The sequence below is a fragment of the Bos grunniens genome, chromosome 3, assembly GCF_055505025.1.
Source record: "Bos grunniens cultivar Pamir isolate PY7600 chromosome 3, Bosgru_T2T1.0, whole genome shotgun sequence".
Taxonomy (NCBI): domain Eukaryota; kingdom Metazoa; phylum Chordata; class Mammalia; order Artiodactyla; family Bovidae; genus Bos; species Bos grunniens.
The window spans coordinates 39,942,118-39,969,327 of NC_141167.1; the positions used below are offsets into that span (position 1 = coordinate 39,942,118).

The 27,210-nt window shown below is 42.9% G+C and overlaps 1 protein-coding gene across 2 annotated transcripts in view; it reads left to right on the top strand.

Annotated features, from left to right (window-relative positions):
* The window catches only part of ROR1 (ROR family WNT receptor 1), a 470,970-nt gene that overhangs the window by 256,203 nt on the left and 187,557 nt on the right, over positions 1-27,210 (top strand). For both annotated transcript variants that reach the window (XM_086390352.1, XM_086390353.1), the window contains exon 2: positions 7,538-7,609. In XM_086390352.1, coding sequence (XP_086246478.1) covers positions 7,538-7,609 — 72 coding nt within the window. The remainder of the gene's footprint in view (positions 1-7,537; positions 7,610-27,210) is intronic.

Genomic DNA, 27,210 nt, shown 5'->3' on the forward strand with positions numbered 1-27,210 from the left:
ACATAATGAGAAATGCTAGACTGGATGAAGCCCAAGCTGGAAGTAAGATTGCCAGGAGAAATATCAATAACCTCAGATATGCAGATAACATCACCCTTATGGCAGAAAGTGAAGAAGAACTAAAGAGCCTCTTTATGAAATTGAAAGGGGAGAATGAAAAAGTTGGCTTAAAACTCAACATTCAGAAAACTAAGATCATGGCCTCCAGTCCCATCACTTCATGGTAAATGGATGGGGAAACAATGGAAACAGTGACAGACTTTATCTTTTGGGCTCCAAAATCACTGAGGATGGTGACTGCAGCCATGAAATTAAAAGACGCTTACTCCTTGGAAGAAAAGTTATGACCAACCTAGACAGCATATTAAAAAGCATAGATATTACTTTGCCAACAAAGGTCCATCTAGTCAAGGCTTTGGTTTCCCCAGTAGTCATATATGGATGTGAGAGTTGGACTATCAAGAAAGCTGAGCACCAAAGAATTTATGCTGTTGAATTGTGCTGTTGGAGAAGACTCTTGAGAGTCCCTTAGACTGCAAGGAGATCCAACCAGTCCATCCTAAAGGAAATCAGTTCTTAAGATTCACTGGAAGGACTGATGCTGAAACTGAAACTCCAATCCTCTGGCCACCTGATGTGAAGATCTGGCTCACTGGAAAAGACCCTGATGCTGGGAAAGATTGAAGGCAGGAGGAGAGGGTTACGACAGAGGATGAGATGATTGGATGGTATCACTGACTCAATGGACATGTGTTTGAGTAAGCTCCGGGAGTTGGTGATGGACAGGGAAGCCTGGCATGCTGCATCCATGGGGTCACAGAGTTAGACATGACTGAGCAACTAAACAAAAACTGAACTGAACAGAATACATACGTTTAATTGGAGAAAAACTGGGTGAAAAGTACATGTGACCTCTTTGGTCTTTACACACCCTTTTGATTTCTTGTGGGGACATTTTTCCCTATCCTAGCCAAGTCCTAGGTGGACTCAAGCACCCTAGCAACTTCTCTGGCTATTGGTGGAAGTATTTCAAGCCCCTCCCTCAGAGTGGGGAGATCTCCCAGGCTCTCATAAAGGCTTTAGGCAAGAACGCAGATCTCCCTCTGGCCACAGGTTGGCCAATGAGTATTGCTAATGCAACCCCTAGCCTGAGGGACCTGTGTTTATAGGTATCTTCTCTGTCAGCTTCTACTGAACTGTTTTCTTCTTTTTTGACACCTGAGAATGTCCTTTCCTTTCAGTTATCAGCTATACATTATATTTTTTCTTGTGGATTTTTACTCAGTACTCTTGATGTTTTTTGCCTAGTTGTGATGGGGGTGTGGGTAATGACTTGTGGGAAGAGGAGTCCCTATCTGTCCATTTCTGTGGTAAAGAACATGCCTGCCAGTTCAGGAGATGTAACAGGTGCAGGTTCGATCCTTGGGTTGGGAGGATGCCCAGAGAAGGAAATGGCCACCCACTCCCGTATTCTTGCCTGGAGAATCCCATAGACAGATGAGCCTGGTGGGCTACAGTCCATGTGGTTGTGAAGAGTCGGACATGACTGAAATGACTTAGCACACTGCCCTCCCCTCCCAAGAGACTGGAAGTTTTTGAAAAATGTTATGGACCAGGTCAAGCTTTTATCCCGGTTCTTATGCCTAGAAAGTGTTACTTGTATTGAATGAATGGATGAATGAGTGAGAGAATCTCTAAAGTCCCATGGAAGAGACCCCAACTATGGTAGTTTTTAAGTAAGGTAATTTTCAAAAATATGTGTATTCATTTTGAAGAAGATGTGTGTCATTATGGTGCTTTGTGTAACATAATTCCTTTAAATACAAGAACTACATATGATCCATAGTATTAATTCAACAGATTTAAAGAAGGAAATAATATTTCCAAAGGAAAAAAGGCATTTAAGTGTGATTCAGAAAGTATCTTCTCTCTTCCCTCTGTGTCTCTCACCACGTTGGGGGGTTTTAGAATTAGGCAGCCAAGCATTGATGGGGAGGAGTGTGGCCTCTGGTACTGCTTGTCAAACTAAGTTCTGATGAACTTGGAGTTCACAGGGGTCCTCTGGAGCAGAAGAGGGCTTAAGCTAGAGAGCAAGTGGTTATGTCTTTTGGCATTACCCGCCCCCTGTTTTGGCATAATTGGAGACGCTAACTCTGCTGTCAGACTGCCTGGGTTTGACCACAATTCCCACCCCTCCCCAGCACCCTGAGTAGACAGGTGCCCTGATTTTCTACCTCAGGCTTTCCAATCTTGGAATGAAGTTAATAACGGTACCTACCTTATGGAATTGTTGAGAAGATCTCTTGAATGTCAGCTTCTCAGACACTGAGAGGACAGTGGACAACTGTCCTGGACAACTTTTTTTTGTTTTTGAAATTCTCTATGTATAAGAATATGAATAATACTACAGAATTTGGTATATTTTAAATTTCTCTTCAACAGATTAATGACTGCCACATGAGCCATAATTGTGCCATTTACAAGGTCTTTATAGATTTTATTAAAAATGTGTAGATGGTATCGATGGGTATTGGAACAGTTTAAGGCTGCAGGATTGTGCCTTCTTTCTTTGTGACTGTACTGGTAAATTGTTTTGAAGATTGCATTAGACATCCAAATTTAAGGTCACTGAGGATTAGGTCATTGTAGACACTGAGCATAGTAACTCTCCACCCCTGCATATCTCACACTGGGTGAGGGAGACTCTGACTTTCCTCTCCCAGAGTGGAGGGGCCCCTCGTGCAGGACCCTAGATGTGGGATGATTGTGAACTGAGGGCTGGAGTAATGCTCAGGCTGACTAACCCCGGAGCTGTTGGGAGATGTGGCCTGCCTGCCCGTCTAAGGAGAGCAGAGTGTGACTTTGCTTTGGTGGAGCTGACACACCTGGCTGTGGGCTTCTCCACTGAGGTGCTGGTGGGAGGAAGGAATCAAGGCCAAGAATGTTGTGTGTAAACTGACACTTCATACCGGAGATTTTGAAGTCTCCTTCCCACCTTCTTCCCCCAAATGATCACAGACAGAAGCCTTCTTTTCCCACAGAAGACAGTGTGCCCCTTTTGTGTGACCGACACTGGCTGTTTGGAAATTCCCTGTGCATCTCTCTCAACTCAGTTTCTAAGGAGACGTATCATTCTTACGGGCACAGTCAAGGGAAGATGGAGAGCAATGAGAAGGCAGTATGCATTTATTTCTGTTTTTAAAATTTATTTTATTGAAGCATGCGTTTATTCCCAAGCCATTTCTAAGGCTGTATCTATCTTGAACTGTGATTTTGGCCAAGTCTCTAGACTGCTATGGGCCTAATTTGCTTCATCTGTCAGATGAGGAAGTTGTATCAGATAAGAGGATTAAAAAATCTTTTGTTTAAATCATTGGTGCCTTTTCCATACACCTGAGTATGTAATGCAGAGAAATGTGGAATTGTTCCTGTTGAAGATGGAGCTATTGCCTGGGTCTCTTGTCTTTGTAACTGCAAATCCTCCAAGGTTCCCTGTAAGGATACTTCCAGAAATCCTTAGGCTTGAGTCATGACCTAGTTGAACTTGTAAGAAATGAGAATACTGAAAATAACACTACATGACACTTCAGTTTGATATCTAAGGAGAGAAGGACCCACATATGGATTGTCACATTAAAATGTGTACCACTTTCAAAAAGTTATAAATTTGTGAACTCTGGGCAGGGGGAAGCCCCAGAGTGGTTGGTTATTAAACTGTAACACACAAGCAGCAAAAAACCTGCAAAAAACAAAGCACATAGCTTGCTAAATAAGTCTTTGGCCTCTAAGGCCACCCAGCTATCACACTGTAAACTCAGTGTTACTAGCCAGAAAAGGCCCTCGGATAGCCACTTGTTCCCTCACACTTGGCCTTTATGACACTGGGCTGGCCACCAGTCTCGTGAGAATGCTGGTTCGTGCCTGTGTAACCTCAACTTGTCACTGGATCAGGATACAGGATGTGGCGTGGCTGGGGGCTTCTTGGAAGAGCTTGTGCATCCTGTGAACATGGGGTCGCTCCCTGCCAACTGCTGAGATGAACCAGTAATCCTTGTGGAGAGCACAGGCTTTTATCAATGAGAAGGATTCAAGGCTTATTATTTTTTTTCCTTTGCTCCAAATAACACTCCCACTGTTCAGGCTTAAATACCAAAACCTTATGGTTTGCAGAATCGGTGCCAAAAAGTCACTCATCAGTGAAACTGCAAAGATAATAGCTCCTATTGATCAACTCCGGAGAAGAATGGCTTGCCCTCCTGCAGAGGTCAGGAAAGATAAGGGATGGAGTTTTCTCAAACATGCTGGATTTGCCCAAATTGGATAAAACCACATAAAAACACTGATGTTCTAAAAGAACTGGTGACTGATTCAGGAAAACCTCACAAAATGAAAAGATCATCTTGGATTAGTAAGGCATGCAAAATAGAGTCTTTCTTAAAGTACAGCAAATGTGTTATTTCAAACTGAGACAGTGACACAGCCACTAAACTAGAGTATATCCATGCAGAGTATGTTCATCCGCCTTTCTAGACAGAGGGAAAGGCATGAAAGATGTTAAATATCCACTCTATGCTGGGCACCCTCTTGGGTGCAGGACCCCTTTGGTTGATAATCTGCTCTAGTCCTTACCACATTTCCTGTGAGATGGCTTGTATTGTCCCCATTTTTCAGATGAGAAAATAGTGGTCAAAAGATGTTAAGTAACTTGGTCCTGATTACAACATTACTAATAGTGGCAGAAATTAGTATTTTAATGTAGGTGTGTATTTTCATTAAAAATTCTATTGTCTCCTAGTTGGCATGTACGAATTTGCTATTATCACGGTGATGTTACGCAAAGAGAGGCTGCTAGTCTGGTATTAAATATCTCATCCTTTTGCCACAGTAAAGAGAGTAAGAGAGGAACTGAATCCATCACTGGAGGTCCCGTAGGGTCAAGACTGGTGGTCACATCTCTCTAAGGCTGCTGCTGACCTTGGAATCAAGGCTGCTTAAATCAAGATGTGCTCAATTTTTCTCACTTAAGATTCAGTCTTCTTTTCAGGAGGTGAGGGGGAAGCTTATTAAACATCATTTTTGTGAGGGACAATTACTAACATTAAACTTTTCACATTAAATAATCCAGCCTTACTTAAAAAAAAAAGTAGCCTAAGAAGATAATATTTGTCAGGGAGAATATTCATATTTAAAACTATTTTATCTGTTTTTATTATCATTTTATCTGAAGAGCTGAACATGTGGTTATCTCAAGGAATAGATCTTGAAGCTGAGAACAAAATTCCTCAGAATCATCACAATCAATTAATGAGGTTATGAATTGAAATTATCTTTTCTGTAGCGCAAGAACTGAGTGGTAATTAGTGTCCAGGGACACGTGGGGGAACAGTTTTACTGTTAGCAGTGCCAAGAATCTATTCATTTGTCATCAGTCTCAAATTATATTCAATCAGCAATTCAAATTCAGGCTAGAAAAACCAAATGACATATAGCTTACTTTCTATAAAATTAATACTGTAAAATGAAACCTATGTTTCTGGCAATTTAGCTGTGAGCAGCAGTAAGATGAAGCTATGAAAATATTGAATGTAAATGCTGTCAAGATCTGTCTTAATCCCACCACTTCCCCACCCTTTGCTTCTTTGCCTGAGTGGCCGCTGTGGCTGCCATGCTTCTATTCCCAAGCTCCCTGAAGTCTGGGTACTGGAGTGCTTGATGAGCCTTTTTATAAGAGGAACCACAATGGTCCAAAATACTGCAAACAAGGGGCCTTTATTCAAAGAGCCAAAGTGGGTGGCAGCAGCAGGGGGGTCAGAGTGGAGTTGTGGTTGGAGTCACACGTGGAGGCCTCTAGAATGTAGACAATTAGCACTTCCTGGTAAAATCACCTTCATGAAACACCCATTTCTAGGACAAGTGGTTGATAACAGGAGCACTGCCTTCTCCAGTGGTTTTCTATTAAGCAGTTTTCTTACTTGGGCAAATTTTCCTTTTTGGCTTCATATTTTGGAATTCTGTTTGCTGTAAGATCCTAGCCTTACTGCCCATCTGACTTCGGTTCCCCTGAAAAGAATGCATGCTGTTGTTGGCTCAGGATGTGGGAGGTGACCGGGGCCTTTTGAGGTGGGTAGGTTTTGTGTGGCTTGTCTACTTTCTTTCCCACCTGTTTTCTTTCCCACCTGGACAGGGGAAGAAGAAAGCCAAGAAGGTCTGCACAAACCAAACAACCCCTTTGTCTCTGCTGTGCATGGCAGGTTGATTAGAGACTCAGTAGACAAGCTAGAAGTGGCCTCTGCAAGGTCTCCGTGGGTAAACATCCTGTCCTTGGCAAAGCTCACTGATGACGGCATGCGGCTTCTATGGCCATGTGGCAGATGGCCTCCATCAGTAAATAAGGAAATGTAGAAGAGTGTGCTTATCTTGGTGAAAGGGTAAAGCCAGAGAGAAGTAAGGTGAAAAACAAGTCAGGTTTCAGACTTAACAACTGGGCAGCATGGGCTGGCAGGAGGTGTGTGGGTGGTAGAGTCAGACAGACCTAGGTTTAAATACTAGTTCTTCCTCTGCCTTGCATTCTAACACAGATCCGTTTTCAGTGGCTACCTAAAAGAACCGTGTTGAAAGGCTGTAAGGCAGATCCCAGGTTTATAGGCAAAAGGATCCATAATTGATCAATGATATCTGAAGAAAGCGGATGTGATAGCATGGGTGCCATAGATCTAATGACCCAGTCTCTGGGCTCTCTGAGATCCTACCTAGCACAAAAGCTTTGTAATAGATGTGTGTGTGTGTGTGTGTGTGTACATGGCCTAAGGGGAGATTAATGCAATCCTATTAAAATGTGCTAGTAGGATGTGTCATGGGTTTTAATAAAAGCATTGTTTGTATACTACAGTATATCATAAAGAGTTTGAAAATTTTCATAGTGTATCATGTCCTTAATATTTTGGATTTGCATGTTTGCTTTAATTTATGGTGGTTTTTAAAGTTATCTTTGAATTTTGGTTTCCACAAATTACTCTCCATATTAAAATCCTTAGCTTCCATTTGTCTTGACTGAAGGTTTCAATATAAAGAAACCAATTTGTCTATTAAGAGAAATGCTATGAATTCACAAACACAAATGAAACCAGCATCAGGAGCAATGTTGATCTCATGTTTCATGGAAAGACTATTGACTTTATTAACGTAAGACTGGTCTTTCAACAAGAAAAGGAAGAGTTTGTATTTGATCATGTTTGGTCATTTCTGCAGGTTTGGTTTTTTGTCAATGAAATATTTGTATTTAATTTTCAAGCCTGTGTTTTAAAGGAAAAAATCCTCAAATCTGGCCTCCAGTATGTTTGTCTGGATAGCCTCTATAATACAGGCGCCTCTGCCTGGCAGGCTGAGCAGACATTTAAGTTTAATAAGCTATGGGACTGCGTGGTCTCTCTCGGAAGGCAGGGCCTTTGGAAATCTCCTGTAATGCTTCTAACAGTCCATAAGTTACTATATTTAATATTGCCCTTGTCTTTCTCCCCTCCCTTCTCTTTATTTTCAGAAACAGAGTTGTCAGTCACTGCTGAGTTAGTGCCTACCTCATCATGGAACATTTCAAGTGAGCTCGACAAAGGTACACAGTGGGGACACGCAGGGCGGAAGTGGAGGAGGGGAGGCGTGAAACGCCAGGTTTACTCCTGGCATGGCTGTCCTTGAAATCAACTGCTTTTTAGATCACCAGAAGGAGGCAGGGGCCAAAATAAATCCCCTGTTAACTTTGTGATCAGTTAACATTTAATTACTTGGAATTCTATTATTTCTGGAGAGGTTTTTTTTTTTTTTTTGCCTCTCTCTTTCCTTTCCCTTCTGCTTCTAAAGAGTTCCACATGGTAAAAATGCTTCAAGATGTGAAAAAGGGTAGTTTCTGACCTTCCTGACACTGCATCCAGTGGATCTTATTTAGAGGATTTGATTCTGCCTGAGCCAGGATTGATCAGAGATGTTTGTTGGGTGACCTTTTACGGTGAGTATTTGATGTGCTTGCAGGGTTCAGGGCAGAGTATCTGGAAGGTTTGTAATTGCCTGCGTGTACAGATGGCCACTTCCTGTGTGCAGCTGGAGAACAGGCTCCTGCTATGCGGCTGTTGTAGCATTAATTAAGACCCACCATATGCTAAGCACTGGCTACTCTATAGAGATCCTATGTCCTGGAAGATAAATCAGGCCATGTTCAAACCCCCTGCAATTGGCTCATCCTACCTTTCCAGCTTATTTCTCTTTAGACTGCTCTTTTATGTGTCTCCAGCCAACTTTCTGTTTCATTGTCTATATCCTGTGCTTTTCTGCTTCTGCCTTTTGTCTAAGCTGTTCTTTCCATCTGAGTTGCCCTTCCTTCCTTGCCGGTCCCCACTCTCTCCCTCTACTGGGCTTAGTCGCTCAGTCATGTCCAACTCTTTGTGATCCCATAGACTGTAGCCCACCAGGCTCCTCTGTCCTTAGGGATTCTCCAGGCAAGAATACTGGATAGGGTCACCATGCCCTCCTCCAGGGATCTTCCCAACCCGGGGATCGAACCCAGGTCTCCCACATTGCAGACAGATTCTTTACCGTCTGAGCCACCAGGTAACACATTACTTAAGTTTGAGCATATAGTCTATATTAGCCACAGTCTTATCTAATCCCTCAGCAGGAAGTAGCCTTTCTGTATTTGGAACCCCATGCTGCTGCTGCTGCTAAGTCATGTCAGTCGTGTCCAACTCTGTGCGATCCCATAGACAGCAGCCCACCAGGCTCGCCCGTCCCTGGGATTCTCCAGTCAAGAACACTGGAGTGGGTTGCCATTTCTTTCTCCAATTCGTGAAAGTGAAGTCACTCAGTCGTGTCCGACCCTCAGCAACCCCATGGACTGCAGCCTTCCAGGCTCCTCCATCCATGGGATTTTCCAGGGAAGAGTACTGGAACCCCACAGTCTTTTCTTATGTTCATCTCTTAGCATTTTCTGTGTTATATCATGGTGATTTACATAATTGTCTATCTTGCCCTTACACCTGGAAATTCCTAGTAGGTAGAATATCTATTTTGTTCTTTTTTTTCTTTCTCCTGTCTCTATCAAAAAATCTAGTACATACTCTCATTCATAAGAAATTCTCAATAAATATGTGTGGAATGATGAGTGAGTCTTACTGTATCTAGAGTCATATATATGGATGGGCTATATCCATATATATGTGTAAGAATACTCACATTCAACAGTCTTATCAAGTTTCTAATTTAATTCAGGCATGATTCTAGGTTCTGGAATTATAGTGATGAAAGGAGCTCAAAAGTCACTGTCAAAAATTGCCTTTTATGATCAGTTCTCCTTTGTCTGCTCATGTATTCAATGGGAGTTGGATTTCCTCCCTAAGGAAAGAGACTGTTACTTTATAAAACAATAATAGGCAAATTTAGTTTGCTGGTTATACTTTTTAGGCATTTTAGAGTGGCAGGATGAGGTGAGATGTCTTTTCACCTTAGATCAGAGGACATTTGCAGTAATTTTTATTGTCAAATTTGATGTGGACATTCTTTTTCTTTTAAAAAAATATTTATTTATTTGGCTGTGTCAGGTCTTAGTTATGACACACTGGCTCCTTAGTTGTGATGAACAGGCTTAGTTGCTTCATGGCATGTGGGATTTTAGTTCTCTGACCAGGAATCAAACCTACATCCCCTGCATTGCAAGGCAGATTCTTAACCATAGGATCACCAAGGAAGTCCCTGGACATTCTTTTTCTAAGTAAGAATTAAAACAGAGACGTAAAATATGTTACGCCTCTCCATCTTCAGCACCAAGCATAGTGCTTAGGAGGCAATAGATTTTCAACAAATATTTGTGGATATTTTTAATGGAAAAGAAGAAATAAGTGCACTAAATGTGCCTACTCCGTGCTAAGCACTGTGCCAGGGGCTTTCGAGTATGTGAATTTACTTGGCAAGCTCTTTATGGAACCAACAGAAAGAAGTATATATCTTTACACATTACATGTTGCTGATCAAGTTCCAGTTATGGCTCTAGAAGGACATAATGTGTGTGTGCTCAGTCGTGTCTGACTCTTTGCAACCCCATGGACAGTAGCCTTCCAGGCTCCTTGTCCATGAAAATTTCCAGGCAAGAATATTGGAGTGGGTTGCCATTTCCTGCTCCGGAGGATCTTCCTGACCCAGGAATCGAACCCACGTCTCTTGCATCTTCTGCATTGGCAGGTGGATTCTTTACCACTGAGCCACCTGGGAAGCCCCGAAGGAAATCAGTATGTGCTAAAAAGGCAACAAAGCTACCAGTAAGAACCTAGCCTGCCAGACTATGAATTTCTAGCAGACTAGCACTATAATTCGGAGAAGGCAATGGCACCCCACTCCAGTACTCTTGCCTGGAAAATCCCATGGATGGAGGAGCCTGGTAGGCTGCAGTCCATGAGGACACTAAGAGTCAGACACGACTGAGCGACTTCACTTTCACTTTTCACTTTCATGCATTGGAGAAGAAATGGCAACCCACTCCAGTGTTCTTGCCTGGAGAATCCCAGGGATGGGGGAGCCTAGTGGGCTGCCGTCTATGGGGTCGCACAGAGTCAGACATGACTGAAGCGACTTAGCAGCAGCAGCAGCAGCAGCAGCAGCAGCCCTTCAAGAAAGAAGTACTATCAAGAGTAGAGAACCTACTGGTCAAAGGGTGAAACTAAGGCAGTGGCCAAACTCCTTTGATCGGTTAGCATGGCCTCCCAGAGAGCATGAATGGCTTTCCAGGGCTTCTTGATGTCTTCTTTCTCTAGAAGATATTTAGTGTATGATCTCTACTTCCCATTGAGAGTGTAAGTGAAAGACGATTGATTCGTTTGTTCATTGAATGATGAAATCTTTATTGCTTCCTACTCTGATCTGGGCATAGTCTGAAGAATCAGGATCAAAAGATGAATCAGACCAAGGTTTCTGTCCATCATGAACTCAGAGCTGAGAGAGAAAGACTAGTATCTAAAGGCATAATGAAATCTTTCTAGTCGGATAGAGTTGTCAAGGGACATTCCTTCCGATCACAGAGAGATGTTAGTGTAAATATACAAGGGGGAAAAAATCCATCACCAGGCTGGTGTGCAGAAAGGAGAAATCCCCAGGTGCCTGAAATGAAGAGCAAGCAGTGATCAGTGGGAAGGAATGAAACAAAAGGTCCTGTGAAAACATGGGAAATATGTATGATTCTTAGGGGGCTAGAGTTTCAGAATCCTATGGGGATGAGAGCTGAGGCAATAGGAAACAAACTCCTTACCAAGGCTGTCAATGAAGAATGAAGGGCCTTAGCATGAAATAAGGGAATTTCTGCCGAAGATTGAATAGGGAAGTCTGTCAACTATGCTGGGCCACTGGGATCACCCTCAAAAAAATTAAAACCCCAGCCTACGCTCTACATGGGTATGGGGTTGGGGTACTTCTCTTATAGTGCACAAGCCACAAACCAAGAAGATAATGTAAAAACTGTGTCTGGAATTGATTAAACTATGAGATCCTGAGAGGGGCAGCCTAAAGCCAAGTCATAAAAATGTCTCAACATTTTTATGTTGCATGGGTTTACCACAAAAAACAAAATTTAAAAACTCAAAACCACAAAACAACAAAACTCCTGATGTTAAGTGTACTTTTAAATATTTTAGTGTGTAGAAGAGAGGGAAAAAGCCACCATTAGTGAGAGTCAGACAAAAGACATGGAGAAGTTCCTATCTTAGAAACTACAAGCAATAGATCAATTTGAGAGAGTAAGTATGTTTAACATGTTTTCTGGTAAAAGAGGAAATAGAAACCATAGGGCAAGTACAGGATAAGATGACCGAAAAGTAGACATTTTACATGAACTAAATAGAAATTCTGTAATTTAAAAATAGAGTTATAGAAATTAAAAATTCATCAAATGCGTTAAACAGTAGATGTACTCAGCTGTAGAGAGAAGTGGTGAACTGAAAGATAGATTCAAGATAATACGGTAGTTCAGAGATTAGAACATCACCTTAGCCATTCCCTCACCCGCTTTTCCCCACAGTGCTTAGACAGACACTAAGACAACATTCCAGCCTTGGTGGACTTTGCCTTCTAGAGGGAGAAATAGACAATTATGAGTCCTTTCATTGACCCCATTGACCATGCTATCAATAATACCTCAAAACATTTAATGTGGGTGTGCCATATCGCCCCATATATGTTTTGCTGCAAATCCTTACCAGGCTGTATTGACATCATCAATTCTGGGCCCATCTCTTTTAAAGTCAGGGCTCTCTTATCCTTTGGCAGCTCTTATTGCCCAACACAGTGCCTGGTGTGTAGTGGAAAACATGTGTTAAATTGTATGGGTTCCAACACCATCTGTGCCAATTTATAGTTATTATGTGTGAATTCCTACTAGGGGTGGGGCACTTGCCAAGCATGTGAAGGCATCATTTGAATTCACAGCATCCTGTGCAGTAGCACAGACAGGCATCTGAGGCTCAGGGGGTTAAAGAACTTGGCTGAAGGGCAAAGCTGATGAGTGGTAGTGCCAGGATTCCCACCAAGGCCTCCAGGCTAAGTCCAGGGAGCCATGCCCAACATGGCAGCTGATTACGCTATCTCATTGCATTCATATTCCCTCCTCCAGTGGGACAATTGCCCTTACATGGAGAAGAAGTAAAATAAAAGTCTGTCACTTGGTATTCTCTAATGCCTTTCTGTTCATCGACCTGCTCTATTCCACTTGTAATCCCAGATTGGCTTCTCAGCTCTGTTTCACCCATCAGTCCCACTCTGGTTCCCCAGCTTCATGCTGATCCTGGTTTTCTGTTAAATGAGTCCAGTCAGTGGCATTAAACACTTACCTGTTTATCCTTTCCAACAGGAAATGAAATTTAAAAGAGACAAGGCCACCCGGGAAGAGCCGTTGAAAAGCTACTATTGATGGGGCACAGGGGTAATTTCTGAAACAAATGCTTCAGAACCAAGTGCCTCCTAAAATAAATCGATCTACAGGGGCCTAACCTCAGCTTCCCCATGGGGGTTTTGGGGTGGGGCGTGAGGAGGGCCTCTTTCCCCCTCTTCCATTTTCAGTCACATGAGGTCTCAGAGGTTCTCTATAGAAAGCCAAATGTTTCTTTTGGAGAAAGCACTGGAAATTGCACCCGTAGGTAGCAGAAAGGGAGGGAGCCTCAGCTTAAAAAAAAAATACTGAGGCCTGATTCCAACTGCGAATAGTTCTCTGTGCTGACAGACTAGATTTGGGGGTATTTTGTCCTGCTTTGCTTTTTTAAGAGCTGGCTTTCTCTACCAGCTCGGAGCTTTACACATAGCAGGGAGGCATACAGCAAAGTTCTTATGAGCATGAACTCTGGAGTTACTATGACTCTGAGCTTCCTTTTGCTCACCTGTGGAGCAGAGGCCTTGGTCTTTATCAGCTGAGATTGTTTTCCTGGCCAACTAACACATCTGTGGGTCACTCTTGGGTTGTGCCCTAGGATACCTGCTTGCGTGGTTGCAGTAGACAGATACATGCTGGCCTCAGCCCCTTAGCTCACTGTCAAGGGCTGTGGCCTTGACTCAGGGAATGGTTGCTTCCTCTGGTCCCCGCTCTCTGTTACTAGATTTGTCCTTGGTACATAAAGAGTCTATTTAAATGACATTGGAGTTTGGTTCACAGCTAGACCTCCTGGGGCAATTGAGTCCTTTCTTTGTCTTCTAATTATATGTTTCTGGAACAGGGGCAGTGGGTGAAGGGGCCAGAGATGGATGAACTGGATCAGGAGTCTTGGTACTTGGCAAGCTAAAGTATAGTCTTCCTAGGACTAGTAGCTTGTCAAAGGAATTTCTGGGGATATCCGTGTGGTATTCTAAACCACCCAAGTTCAACAGGCTTTAATCTTATGCATTGTCTTCTAAATATTGATAGCACTGTTTGCTTTGAAAGACTGATATCATCCTGCCACTACAAAAGCACTTGGAGGCTATATAACCCTTATATAGAAAATGGGAGAAGTAGTCTCACTCCAAAGGGTTACATAGAGTCTAAAGCCCCACCCAGGTGGCTCAAATGGTAAAGAATCTGCTTGCAATGCAGGAGACTCGGGTTCAATCCCTGGAAAAGGGAATGGCAACCCACTCCAGTATTCTTGCCTGGAGAACTCCATGGACAGAGGAGCCTAGCAGGCTGTGGTCCATGGGGTCACACAGAGTCAGACATGACTGAAGTGACTGAGCATGCACGCATGCACCCACTCCAGTATTATTGCCTGGAGAATCCCATGGACAGGGGAGCCTGGCAGGCTACAGTCCATTGGATCACGAAGAGTTGGACAGGCCTGAGCAACTAAGCATGCACACATGCACAGTCCCACCGTAGTCTCTAGAACAAATAGCTACTCATTGCAGGTAATGCTATTGCCCCCACCCCTTCTTATTCCCAAGGGGAGGGTAGTATGATCCATTGAATGAACACTTGACAAAAAACTTAGAATCTACTCACAGCTCAAATCCACAACCAGTTCAGTGCCTTGTCAATTAAGCTTTAGGCGTCAATGTTCACACCTATAAAAAGAGAGTTATCAATCCTTCTTCTATAAGGCTTCAATGCTACAGGGTCCAGTATGATAGCCACTAGCCACCTGTAGCTGTTGAGTACTTAAAATATGGCCAGTCCAGAATGAGATTAGTGTGACTATAAAACCTAAACCAGATTTCAATGGCTTATCTCATTGGAAAAAGACTTAAAATACCTTATTAATAACTTTTTAATTGACTATATAAATCAATCACTTAAACAGTTATAGAAATCCAATCATTAAAACTATCATTTCTCATATATCAAATTTAGTGAAATACTCAGGGAAACTCAGCCTGGTGCTCTGTGATGACCTAGCGATGTGGGATAGTGGGGTGGAAGGGAGGTTCAAGAGGGAGGGGATATATGTATGCTTATGACTGATTCACATTGTTGTATGGCAGAAAACAGCACAACATTATAAAGCAATTATTCTCCAAATAAAAATAAATTTAAAAAAGAAGAAGCAGCAACTATATATGTATATATATATTATTAAAATTAATTTCACCTGATCTTTTTTAATGTGGCTACTAAACAATTAAAAATTACACATATCACTTGCATTATAATTCTGTTCAAAGCTGCTGTTCTAGTGAACCAACAGCTAGAACCTCAGATGAATCTCCTAACCTATGTTTTCTCCTTGCAACATGAGGAAATGTTTTTATATCTATACAAGATTTAATGTTCTAGGAACTGGTTTTTATTAAAAGAAATTTTTTGAAAACTGATTTTGTGTGTTTGTGTGTGTATGTGTGTGTGCTTCAGTTGCTTCAGTCATGTCTGACTCCTTGCGACCCCATGGACTATAGCCTGCCAGGCTCCTCTGTCCATGGATTTCTCCAAGAATACTGGAATGGGTTGCCATTTCCTCTTCCAGACCTAGGGATTGAATCTGCATCTCCTACATCTCCTGTTTGGCAGATGTGTTCTTTACTATTAGTGCCACTTGCTGCTGCTGCTGCTAAGTCACTTCAGTCGTGTCCGACTCTGTTTGACCCCATAGACGGCAGCCCACCAGGCTCCCCCGTCCCTGGGATTCTAGGCAAGAACACTGGAGTGGGTTGCCATTTCCTTCTCCAATGCATGAAAGTGAAAAGTGAAAGTGAAGTCGCTCAGTCGTGTCCGACTCTTCTCGACCCCATGGACTGCAGCCTACCAGGCTCCTCCGTCCAAGGACTTGCCAGGCAAGAGTACCATAGTGGGGTGCCATTGCCTTCTCCAGTGCCACCTGGGAAGCCCCAATTTTGTGTGTGTATAATGCTTAAAAATATGTCAAGTACTTTATGTGTAATGGATAAGCATTATTGATTATAATCTGATCATTAACGCTCAAGAAAGGCTATATTTTAAATAATCTCCCTCCTGTGGAGAAAAACTTTATAGGTTAGAAGTCCAAAGTGTAATGGTTACATGAAGGATAGCAATGGGACCCCAGAACAAGTGAGGAAACCCCAGGTCAGGCAGATGTTGGGTATATTCGAACAGTGCTCTGATGATCCAGCATTGCCTCTGACTCTCAGACTTCACTCTGCACTGTTCTGTCTTGCTGTCTCTGCTCCACTGGCTTCCTTTAGTTTCCTCTAACAAAGCGCTTTCCTCACCAACGGCACTGTCCAGAATCCCCTTTCTCTTGCTTTCTCCCTCCTTTGTGTCTTGAACTAATTCTCATCTCCTCAGATAAGCTTTTCCTGGTCATCCATAGTTTCCTTTTCCTTTATAATGATTTTAAAAAGTAGGGGAAAATCTGGTCTAGGTTTGGGAGCAGTGAGACGAACCCCTTCTTGATAAGGAAGCAAGGGAGCTTCTTGCTAACTCTACTGCGTCTGGTTTACCCCTCATTGACTCAATACAAGCTTTCAGTCCCTTTGCCTGGAACCCAGCATGGAAGCATGTGACATGGGAATCATTTCCTCTTCAACCAAGCTCCTCTCTCCAGGACTCTTGTTAATCCTCTTTACTTGACAAGTCCTTTCACTTTAGGGAAGGGAACCTCCAAGATGAGAACTGTGGGATTTTGTCATAAAATAGACAAAATCTATTTTGTGGATAATCTTGATCCTTCAAAGCCTGCTCCAAGGAGAGAAGTTGGCCACTGAACACCACCCCTGGGGCAGAAGGAGTCAGCCTCCCATTCAGTACTCTGTCCAGCTGTCATTCCAGCTCTAGCACCAGTTCTCAGCACCACTCCCTTCCATCAGCCTTCTCTCCCTTCCCCGGTGTGCTGCTGTCAGTGGGGCTTTCAGCAGAGAGGCCTGGGGTCCTCGGGTGTTCTGCAAATGGCCAGCATGGCTGTGTGAGGGGCACAGAGCTCCCCCAGCAACTACAGCCCAGTTGAGACAGAGTGGCAATTGAACAAGTCTGGAGATGTTTATGCTCCTGTGCTTACCATTTAGAATCAGGATAGAGATTAATCTACCTCCTACCATGGGTCTCAGATTCCTTACTCACTTGGTACTATTTTCAGTGTGTACGTGCGTGTATGCTCAGTCGTTTCAGTCATGTCTGATTCTTTGTGACCCTATGGACTGCAGCCCATGAGGCTCCTCTGTCTATGGGATTCTCCAGGCAAGAATACTGCAGTGGTTGCCATGCCCTCCTCCAGGGGATCTTCCCAACCCAGGGGTTGAACCTGCATCTCTTACATCTCCTGTATTGGCAGGCGGGTTCGTTACCACTAGTGCCACCTGGGAAGCCCATTCCTCACAAAGACAAATCACAGTCTTGCATTGATAAATAATCAGGAAGCAGCAGAGAGAACGTTTCTTGATACTCCCAGGCAAGCTTTGTCTTGCTGATGTCTTCGACTAGATTTAAACCTGCCTACGTAGAGACCTTCCTGAGCACCCACTTCAGAAATGGCTTTGGAATTTGGCCTCAAGCTGCTTCTAGAAACTTGTGGACTAGAGTCCTACTCACAGGGATTATAGGAGGCCTTTGTAGTGGCACCCCACTCCAGTACTCTTGCCTGGAAAATCCCATGGATGGAGGAGCCTGGTAGGCTGAAGTCCATGGGGTTGCGAAGAGTCAGACACAACTGAGTGACTTCACTTTCACTTTTCACTTTCATGCATTGGAGAGGGAAATGGCAACCCACTCCAGTGTTCTTGCCTGGAGAATCCCAGGGACAGGGGAGCCTCGTGGGCTGCCGTCTATGGGGTCGCACAGAGTCGGACATGACTGAAGCAACTTAGTAGCAGTAGCAGTTGTAGTTCTGGGCCTACAGGACTGGTCAACCTTTGTTTGAGGACTCGAAAGGACATTTGGACTTAGAGGCCTCTTGCTTGACAAGGGAGGGAGAAGAGACTCTACAAAATGCCATGAGGCTCCTGCCCCAACATCCATCTCTCCACCCCCTCCACTCCTTCTTGCTGTGTTCTGGAACCAGTCACTCATGGTTCCCCATCCTATTTCAAGCCACTGTGAAAATTCTGCTATTCGCTATGGTAAGAGTACCCTCCCACCCATTTGCCACCCTTAAATACCCTGTACAAATTCATCACTTGGAATAAATCTTTCCTGACCCCACCATCCCCCACAGAAAATCACGTCTTACTCTGTAGGGGAAGTGGTCATGCCCCATTGCACTGCTGGGGAATGCTGATTCCACGTATATATTTTCATTTTCTTTCTCCTTCCTCTCTCGTGCATTTTCTTTCTCCTTCCTCTCTCGTGCAAGGAATATGCATTAAGCATCTTTTCCATGTCAAAGAAAGCCCTCATGGCCCAGCCATTCTAGTAGGAGGGTCAGTCAGGAAGGGCACTATGGAAAGTGCTTTCAGAGCCACAAGAGTAGCTTGCCAGGCTGTGAACCCCTTGACATCAGAAGTTAGGTGTTATTTCTGCGTCCCTGTAGCTCTAACTCTAGTCAGTTCAGTTCAGGCGCTCAGTCGTGTCCAACTCTGCGACCCCGTGGACTGCAGCACACCAGGCTTCTGTGTTCATCACCAACTCCCGGAGCTTGCTGAAACTCATCCATCGAATTGGTACAGATATTTGAATAGATAAATAAATGAGTGGTGAAAATCAGAACATCAGAATTGAAAGGTACTTTAGAGTCATTGTCCTCTAACACTGCTAGTCTCAGAATCACCTGGAGAGACCCAGGCTCACTGAAGCAGACTAGACCCTAAGTCTCTATAATTAAATCAGCTTCCCAGGTGATTCTGATTCTCTTCAAAGTTTGAGGTCCACTGATAGAGCTGTAGGTCTTAACCCCCGCTGTGATTGGGATGATTTAAACAGTTGTTAATACCTAGGTCTGGGCTTCCATGGTGGCTTAGATGGTAAAGAATCTGCCTGTAATGCAGGAGACCCATGTTCGATTCCTGGGTCAGGAAGGTCTCCTGGAGAGGGAATGGCTACCCATTCCAGTATCCTTGTCTGGAGAATTCCATGAACAGAGGAGCCTGGTGGGCTACAGTCCATGGGGTCTCAAAGACCGAGTGACTAACATTCAATGCCTAGGTCTGTTCCCCACCCTCATTCTCATTTCACTTTTCTCATACACAGTCTGATTTGAGGGGTTTAAAAGCTCTCTGGGTGATTCTAATGTGCAGCGAAGCTGGAGAACCACTGGTATAGAGTTCTAGGCTAACCTACAGATCTTACCATAGTGTTCTAACAAGTGATTTAGTCAGGTACAGATGCTTGGAACTTTCTCCATTTCTGTGCTTAATTTTCTGAGGTAATACAGAGAAGAACTGGGCTTGGAGTGAGAAGTCCTTGGTTTATATTTGAGCTCTGTGGCTAACTCAATTTCTTGAAAATTGTGCTTTACTTTTGAGGTTTTTTTTTTTTGCCCTTTTTATCTGTAAAGTGGGAGAGAACACCAGACTGCCAGGGTTGTCTTGAGTACAAATGTGATGACAGAGGTAAGAGGGCTGAGCTAGGTCCCAGACCTGCCTATTAATAAATAAACATAGAGATAGATTGACACTGATATTGACTTAACATACTTTTGAAGATGTCTGAATAAGTTGGCATAACTCCATCACTTATTTAATGTGGCCATAGGGAATAATATTTTCCTGCCTTATAAAGTAACACCACAGTTACCATATACTGAGAGTTTTTTATGTACTGTAAACACATAAAGTGATTTACATGTATTATTGCATCTAATCCTCATGATAATTCTAAGAGATATTATGTCCATTTTATGGATAAACAAACTGAGCCATGGACAAATGTAATTCACTGAATGCTGCTGCTGCTGCTAAGTCGCTTCAGTCATGTCCGACTCTGTTTGACCCCATAGACGGTAGCCCACCAGGCTCCCCGTCCCTGGGATTCTCCAGGCAAGAAGACTGGAGTGGGTTGCCATTTCCTTCTCCAATGCATGAAAGTGAAAAGTGAAAGTGAAGTCGTTCAGTCGTATCCGACTCCTAGCGACCCCATGGACTGCAGCCTACCAGGTCCCTCCATCCATGGGATTTTCCAGGCAAGAGTACTGGAGTGGGGTGCCATTGCCTTCTCCGAATTCACTGAATAGTGCCCCCCAAAAAACATATGTCCACATCCTAATCCCCAGATCCTATTAAATTTTTATTATTTATAAAAACAGTGTTGGTAATGTAATTAAATTAAGGAAAGGACCTTGAGAGGAGATCATCCTGCATGTCAAGATGGGCCCTAACTGTCTACAGGTGTCATTATATAAGCTAGTGGCAGAGGGAGATTTCCTACAGACCCACAGGGGAGGCTGCAGAGATTGGAGTGGTGGAGCCACAACCCAGCAATGCCCCAGAAAATGAAAAGAGGCAAGAATGAATATGGTCCCCAAAGGGAGCAGGGTTCTGCCTGATTTTGGACTTGCAGCCTCCAGAATTGTGACAGAATAAATTTCTGCTGTTTTAAGCCACCAGGTTTGTAGTAATTTGTTACAGCAAAATCAGAAAACTAATAAAAGCAATTTCAACAATTTGCCTAATATCACAAGCTGTGAAACTAGAATTCAAACCCATGTCTTTACCCCAATATAGTCTAATGCCTCCAAACTGAATTGGAATTTGTACTAGAATATCTTAGATTCATTTGCTCGACAAATGTATATTGCATGCCTACCATGGACAAAGCCTTTTCTAGGGTCTAAAGATGCAATAATGAACAAAACAGAAATGGTCTTGCCTTCAGAAACTCTTAAAGGGCTTCCCAGGTGGCTCAATGGTAAAGAATCCGCCTGCATTCAGGAGATGCAGGAGACATGGTTCGATCCCTGGGTCAGGAAGATCCCCTGGAGAAGGAAATGTCAACCCACTCCAGTATTCTTGCCTAGAGAATTCCATGATCAGAGGAGCCTGGCGAGCTACAGTCCATGGGGTTGCAAAGAGTTGGACAGGACTGAGGGACTAAGCACACATACACTAAATTCAAGAGACATTTTAATAATTAATTTACACATGTGCTATACTAAAAATAATTTAATTGAAGCCATGATAGATGATTTAAAGGAGGATTATGAAAGCATAGTTGTATAAAAACAGACTGTAACCCTGGAACAAAGGGTACATCCTCCTTGGCTAGGCCCAGCTAATAGCCACCTGAGGTCAGGGTTGCTCTGCAGCTCTTCTGGCCTGTTTCCTGAGAGGTAACACGTCTACAACTTCATTTTAGTCCTCCTGCACTTCAGGAAAAGCAGTCCAGATACAAGGCAAGTCTTTTGCTTGGGATAAGGCACACAATAGGAGGAAGGCAGTAAGGCCTTCAGCAGGCAGTGAGCTCTGCAACCCATTACAGACATCATTCTGAGGCAGTGGAGTGTGGGGAACTGTTTTTAGACAAGGTTGGAAATTTTTGCATTCCTGTGCCAGGCAAGATTTCCTGTAGAGCCCTGAGAAGCTCACTAATCATCTCTTTAGTTCCAAGTGATATTACTTCAGGGCAGTTCCTGTCAAGGCCCCATGCTTTAATATCTCTTTGCTTGGGTTTATTCCATCAAATGCTTCATTTGCTTTGAAAAAATGCCCCGAGCCTCAGCTGGCCCAGCAGCTTAGGAAGTTCAACTCGCCGCGTGCCTCAGAGGGCTCCTAGCTCTGACCCTGATTGCTGCAACTAAGACTAACTTATTTTCTGACCATTTTCTGCAAATGATTTCATTTTGGGGGCCCTACGTCAACCCTGATCCACTCCAGGCTTTGCAGTACAGTTGTGTAGAATACCAGTTGATTTGCGAGAATTCTGTATCCATGGCCTTTACTTATCCTCTGAAATCAGAAAGCTGTGTTTTCCTGGAGATCCTTCGCAGGTCTCTCATTTCAATCCTTTCCCCCAACTCTTATATTCCCTTATTCCTTCAGCAGGTTTTTATAAAGTGCTAGCTGTGTGCCAGGCATTGTAGTAAAACAGAGTAGTGAAAACACAAAATTTCTCACAGGAGCTTCACTTCCTGGTGGTATTAGCAAACTCCTGTGTGGAAAGTTCTGTTCCAGCTAATACTTCTTGAGTTCCCTCTCTGTCCCTGGCACTGTATTAGACATTTTACTCACAATACCATCCCATTTAATGTGCTATCAAAACCCTGTGAGGTAGGTAGTATTATGTCCACTTTTCTAGGCAGGAAAATAAGCTTAGAGAAGTAGAGTGACTCAGCTCATAAATGGCAGAGCCAAGAGTCAAATCCAGATTTTTCTGACCTCAAAGTCCATACTCTCCATGACTACCTAGTTCTAAAGTAATAATCCATGTTCATTGGAAGGTAAAAAATAATGGCATTATAAGCTTATGAAAATCCTTTCTGGAAGAGGGTATTCTTAATTACCCTTAGGTGATTTTTCTAATATGTGTTTTTGCTCTAATTTCCGCATTTTCTTCAATAAATATCCTGTACTCTTGTAGTCAGATAAAATATAAGTAGAATACATAAGAAAATAAAAAACAAGTACTCAAATACATGGACTTGCACATTCATAGTAACACTGTTAATGATAGCCAGAAGATAGAAACAGTCTCGATGTCCATTCAGTTCAGTTCAGTCGCTCAGTCGATGTCTATTAGTGGGTGACTACACTGACAAGTTGTGGTATGCACACAACAGAATATTATTCAGCCATAAAAATGAGTGGAATACTGATACAGATTCAGAGTGGATGGACCTCAAAAATGTTACACTAAGTGAAAGAAGTCAGATGCAAAAAGTTCCATGTTCCATTCATGTAAAAAAAATATCCAGAATACTGCAATGCCTAGAGATTGAAAATGATTAGGTTGTTGCCAGGGGCTGGGATGAGGGAGAATAAGAACTGCTTAACAAGTCTGGGGTTTCTTTTTCAGATGAGGGGCATATTTTGGAAGTAGATAGAAGTGGTGGTAATGTAACACTACAAATATACTAAATGACACTGAATTTTGTAATTCACTTTAAAATGGTTCCTTTCACATTATTTGAATTTTGCCTAAATAAAAATCAGAAAATTCAAAATAAGTAAAAGAGACATTGATACGCTTTTATCCTACTATTCTTTACTGCTGGTACTGTGTGCTATAAAAATGAATTTGAAATCTCCATGCCAGGGCTGTTTTTATTTAGAGTTGCAGCCCCTAATCCAAGTAAGAGTCTTGGCCTGCCCACTAACTAAAGTAACTTGGGCCAGTCACTTAACCTCTTGGAACTTTAGTGCTCTCAGCGGTCACACAGAATAATGTCCACTGGGATCATTATCAGATCCTAATAAGATAATGTTGTGCTCTGCAAACTGTAAAGTGACTTACATTAATTCCCCCAGGCTTTGTTTTTACATCAAGAACCACTAAGTAGGGACTTCCCTGGCAGTCCTGTGGTTAAGATTCCATATTTTCATTGTAGGGGCATGGGTTTGATCCCTGTTTAGGGGATTAAGATCCCACATGCCATGTGGTGTGGCCAAAAAAAAAAAAAAAAAGAATGACTAAGTTATTAGAAATCATCTCCAACTGCTTATCAAGTATGTGTGTTAAAAGAATCATGAAAACAAAAGTAAGTGGTGAAATCTTGGTAACATGTGTATATTGAAGTGTGTGTGTTAGTCACTTCAGTTACATCTGACTCTTTGTGACCCCATGGACTGTAGTGCACCAGGCTCCTCTGTCCATGGAATTTCCCAGGCAAGAATACTGGAGTGGGTTTCCATCTCCTTTTCCAGGGGATCTTCCCAACCCAGGGATTGAACCTGGGTCTCCTGCATCACAGGCAGATTCTAATGCTTTTTGTTGTTATTGACAATGTTGTTTTTTATTTGTGGGTGTTTTGTTCTTGCCTTTGTGATAAAGTCTATTCAGGTAAAGACAAATATTTTGGCTGGGGATGGGGAGAAGGCGAGGTTTAGAGAACAGGATACATGTACCCCAATGTTCATTGCAACATTAGTTGCAATACAAGACATGAAAGCAATCTAAATGTCCATTACAGATGAATGAATAAAGATGTGGTGTGTGTGTGTGTATATATACACACACATACATATGGATATATGTGCATATATGTATGTATATCCAGTATATATGTGTGTGTGTGTATACATAACACACTGTAATGTTACTCAGCTATAAAAAAAGGATGAAATAATGCCATTTGTAGCAACATAGATGAACCTAGAAATTATCATACTAAGTGAAGTAAGTCAAAGACAAATATCATATGATATTGCTTATATGTGGAATCTAAAAAAAAAAAAAAACAATGATACAGGTGAAATTATATACAAAATAGAAACAGACTCACAAACATTTAAAAAAAAAAAAAATTATGGTTACCAAAGAAGAAAGGGGAAGGAGAGAGATAAATTAGGAATTTGGGATTAACATATGCAAACTACTATATATAAAATAACCAATGACCTACTGTATAGCATAGGAAACTATTCTCAGTATTTTCTATGCTTCCCAGGTGGCTCAGTGGTAAAGAATCTGCCTGCCAATGCAGGAGACACAGGAGACGTGAGTTTGATCACTGGGTTAGGAAATTCCCCTAGAGGAAATGGCAACCCACTCCAGTGTTCTTGCCTGGAAAAATCCCATGGACAGGCTGCAGAATCGGACAGGACTGAGCAACTGAGCAGCAGACACACATAAGGAAAAAGAATCTGAAAAAGAATTTATATATAGATGTGTGTATATTTGTGTGTGTGTGTAGCTGAATCACTTTGCTATATACCTGAAACTAACACAACATTGTAAATCAACTATATTTCAATTTTTTAAAATCTATGTGCATATTTACAGTCCCTAGCAACAGTGTCGGAGAAGGCAATGGCACCCCACTCCAGTACTCTTGCCTGGAAAATCCCATGGACGGAGGAGCCTGGTGGGCTGCAGTCCATGGGGTCGTTAAGAGTCAGACAAGACTCACGACTTCACTTTCACTTTTCACTTTCATGCATTGGAGAAGGAAATGGCAACCCACTCCAGTGTTCTTGCCTGGAGAATCCCAGGGACAGGGGAGCCTGGTGGGCTTCTGTCTATGAGGTCGCACAAAGTCGGACACGACTGAAGCAACTTAGCAGCAGCAACAGTGTAGGAGAATGCACCATTCTACTTATTTTCACTTGAGCTAAGTATTGTCATTTTTTTAGTCACTATCAATTTTAAAAGCAAAAATGGAATGTCATTGTTATTTTGACTTTCATTTCTTTGATAACTAAGGTTGAATTTTTTTCTCCATTCAGTGGCATTTTTTCCTCAATGAATATCCATTCCTTTTTCTCACTTTATTAATGTATTTATCTTTTTTACTGCTTTGAAATCTGCATCTTTAAAACTAGCTTTTAATTTTGCTATGTTATGTGTTCCTTTTTCATACAGATAACTTTTAACTTTACAAAAGCAAATCTAGCAATCCTTTCCTTCATGATTTTTTACTTTGATGTCATGGTTAGGAAGGCCTTTCCTTCCCCAGGGTTATAGAAGGATTTATATTTTCTTGAAGATATAAGTAAACACTTCCTTTTCAAAATCTGGATCAAGTTGAATAATATTCCCAGCCCTAGAAAGAGCAACAAATTAATCTAGTGCCAGAGTCAACTGTATCTCCACAGCTTGGTCACACAGTATCTCCCAGATAAACTGCCCCATAGATGCACAACAAGCTGTGGGAAATTCTTAAAAAGATGGGAGTATCAGACCAGCTTACCTGTCTCCTGAGAAACCTGAATATGGGTCAAGAAGTAACAGTTAGAACCGGACATGGGAGGAGGAGCTAAGATGGCGGAGGAGTAGGATGGGGAGAACACTTTCTCCCCCACAAATTCATCAAAAGAACATTTAAACGCCGAGTAAATTCCATAAAACAACTACTGAATGCCGGCAGAGGACATCAGGCACCCAGAAAAGCAACCCAAGTCTTTGAAAGGAGGTAGGAAAAAATATAAAAGACAAAAAAAAGAGACAAAAGAGGGAGGGACGGAGTTCCCTCCCTGGAAGGGAGTCTTAAAAAGAGAGAAGTTTCCAAACACCAGGAAACCTTCTCACTGCCGAATCTGTGCGGAGCCTTGGAAGCACAGAGGGCAACATAACAGGGAGGAAAAATAAATAAACAATTAAAACCCGCACACTGTGAGCCCTACAGTAACTCCCCCAGCGGAGAAGCAGCACAGATGCCTGCACACGCCACTAGCAAGCGGGGGCTGGGCAGGGAGGCGCGGCGCGGGCTGCAACACTTAGAGTAAAGATCTGGCCTGAATACCCTGAGCGCTATCTGAGCGAAATAATTTGCTCTAGCAAACCAGACTGTGGGATATCTACCACGCAAAAAGCCAGCCCTAACCTAAGACACCACCAGGCCCGTGCACTGAACAAAGGACTGAACAGAGATAGCGGGCGGCAGACCATCCCCCTCCAGTGACAGGCAGCCAGAGACGGAACGGGACAATCGCAGCCCCAGAGAGACATTATCTATAAAACTGTAAGCAGGCTTCTTTGCTAACTAAAACTTCTTGGGGGTCTGGACGGTCAACATCTGCCTGAGAAGGTGTGCCGGTTGCACACCTAGATAACCGAGCGGTGGAGAGGCGATAAGTCACAGCAATCGCGGCGCCAAACACCTCATCACCTGAGCTGCTCGGATCTGGGAAGGGCATGAAACGCAGGCCCAACCGAGTCTGCTCCTCTGAGGACTACCCGAGTGCCTGAACCTGAGCGGCTTGGACCTGGGAGGTGCAGGCAGCCCAGGGCCAGCCACGGATGGTTCCTGGCGGAGCAACCTAGAGCCTGAGCAGTGTAGGCAGGGAGGCTACACGTGCCATGAGCGGGGGCAGAGCCAGTGTGGCTGAGGCACTGAGAGCACACGCCAGTGTTATTTGTTTGCAGCATCCCTCCCTACCTCCCCACAGCGTGACTGAACAAGTGAGCCTAAAAAAAAAAAAGTGTCCTCCACCGTCCCCTTTGTGTCAGGGCAGAAACCAGACACTGAAGAGACCAGCAAACAGAAGAAGCTATAACAGAGGGAACCGCCTTGGAAGCTACAGGCAATAGATTAAAACCCTGAGGTTAGTACCAACTACGTAGGAAGGGGCCTATAGATCTTGAGAAATATAAGTCGGACCAAGGAACTAGTCAAAAATGAACTGAACCCACAATACTTACAACAAAACCAGAGAAAGTCCTAGATATATTTTTACTATTTTTACGATCATTCTTTCTTTCTTTCTTTTTTAATTAAAAAAAAAATT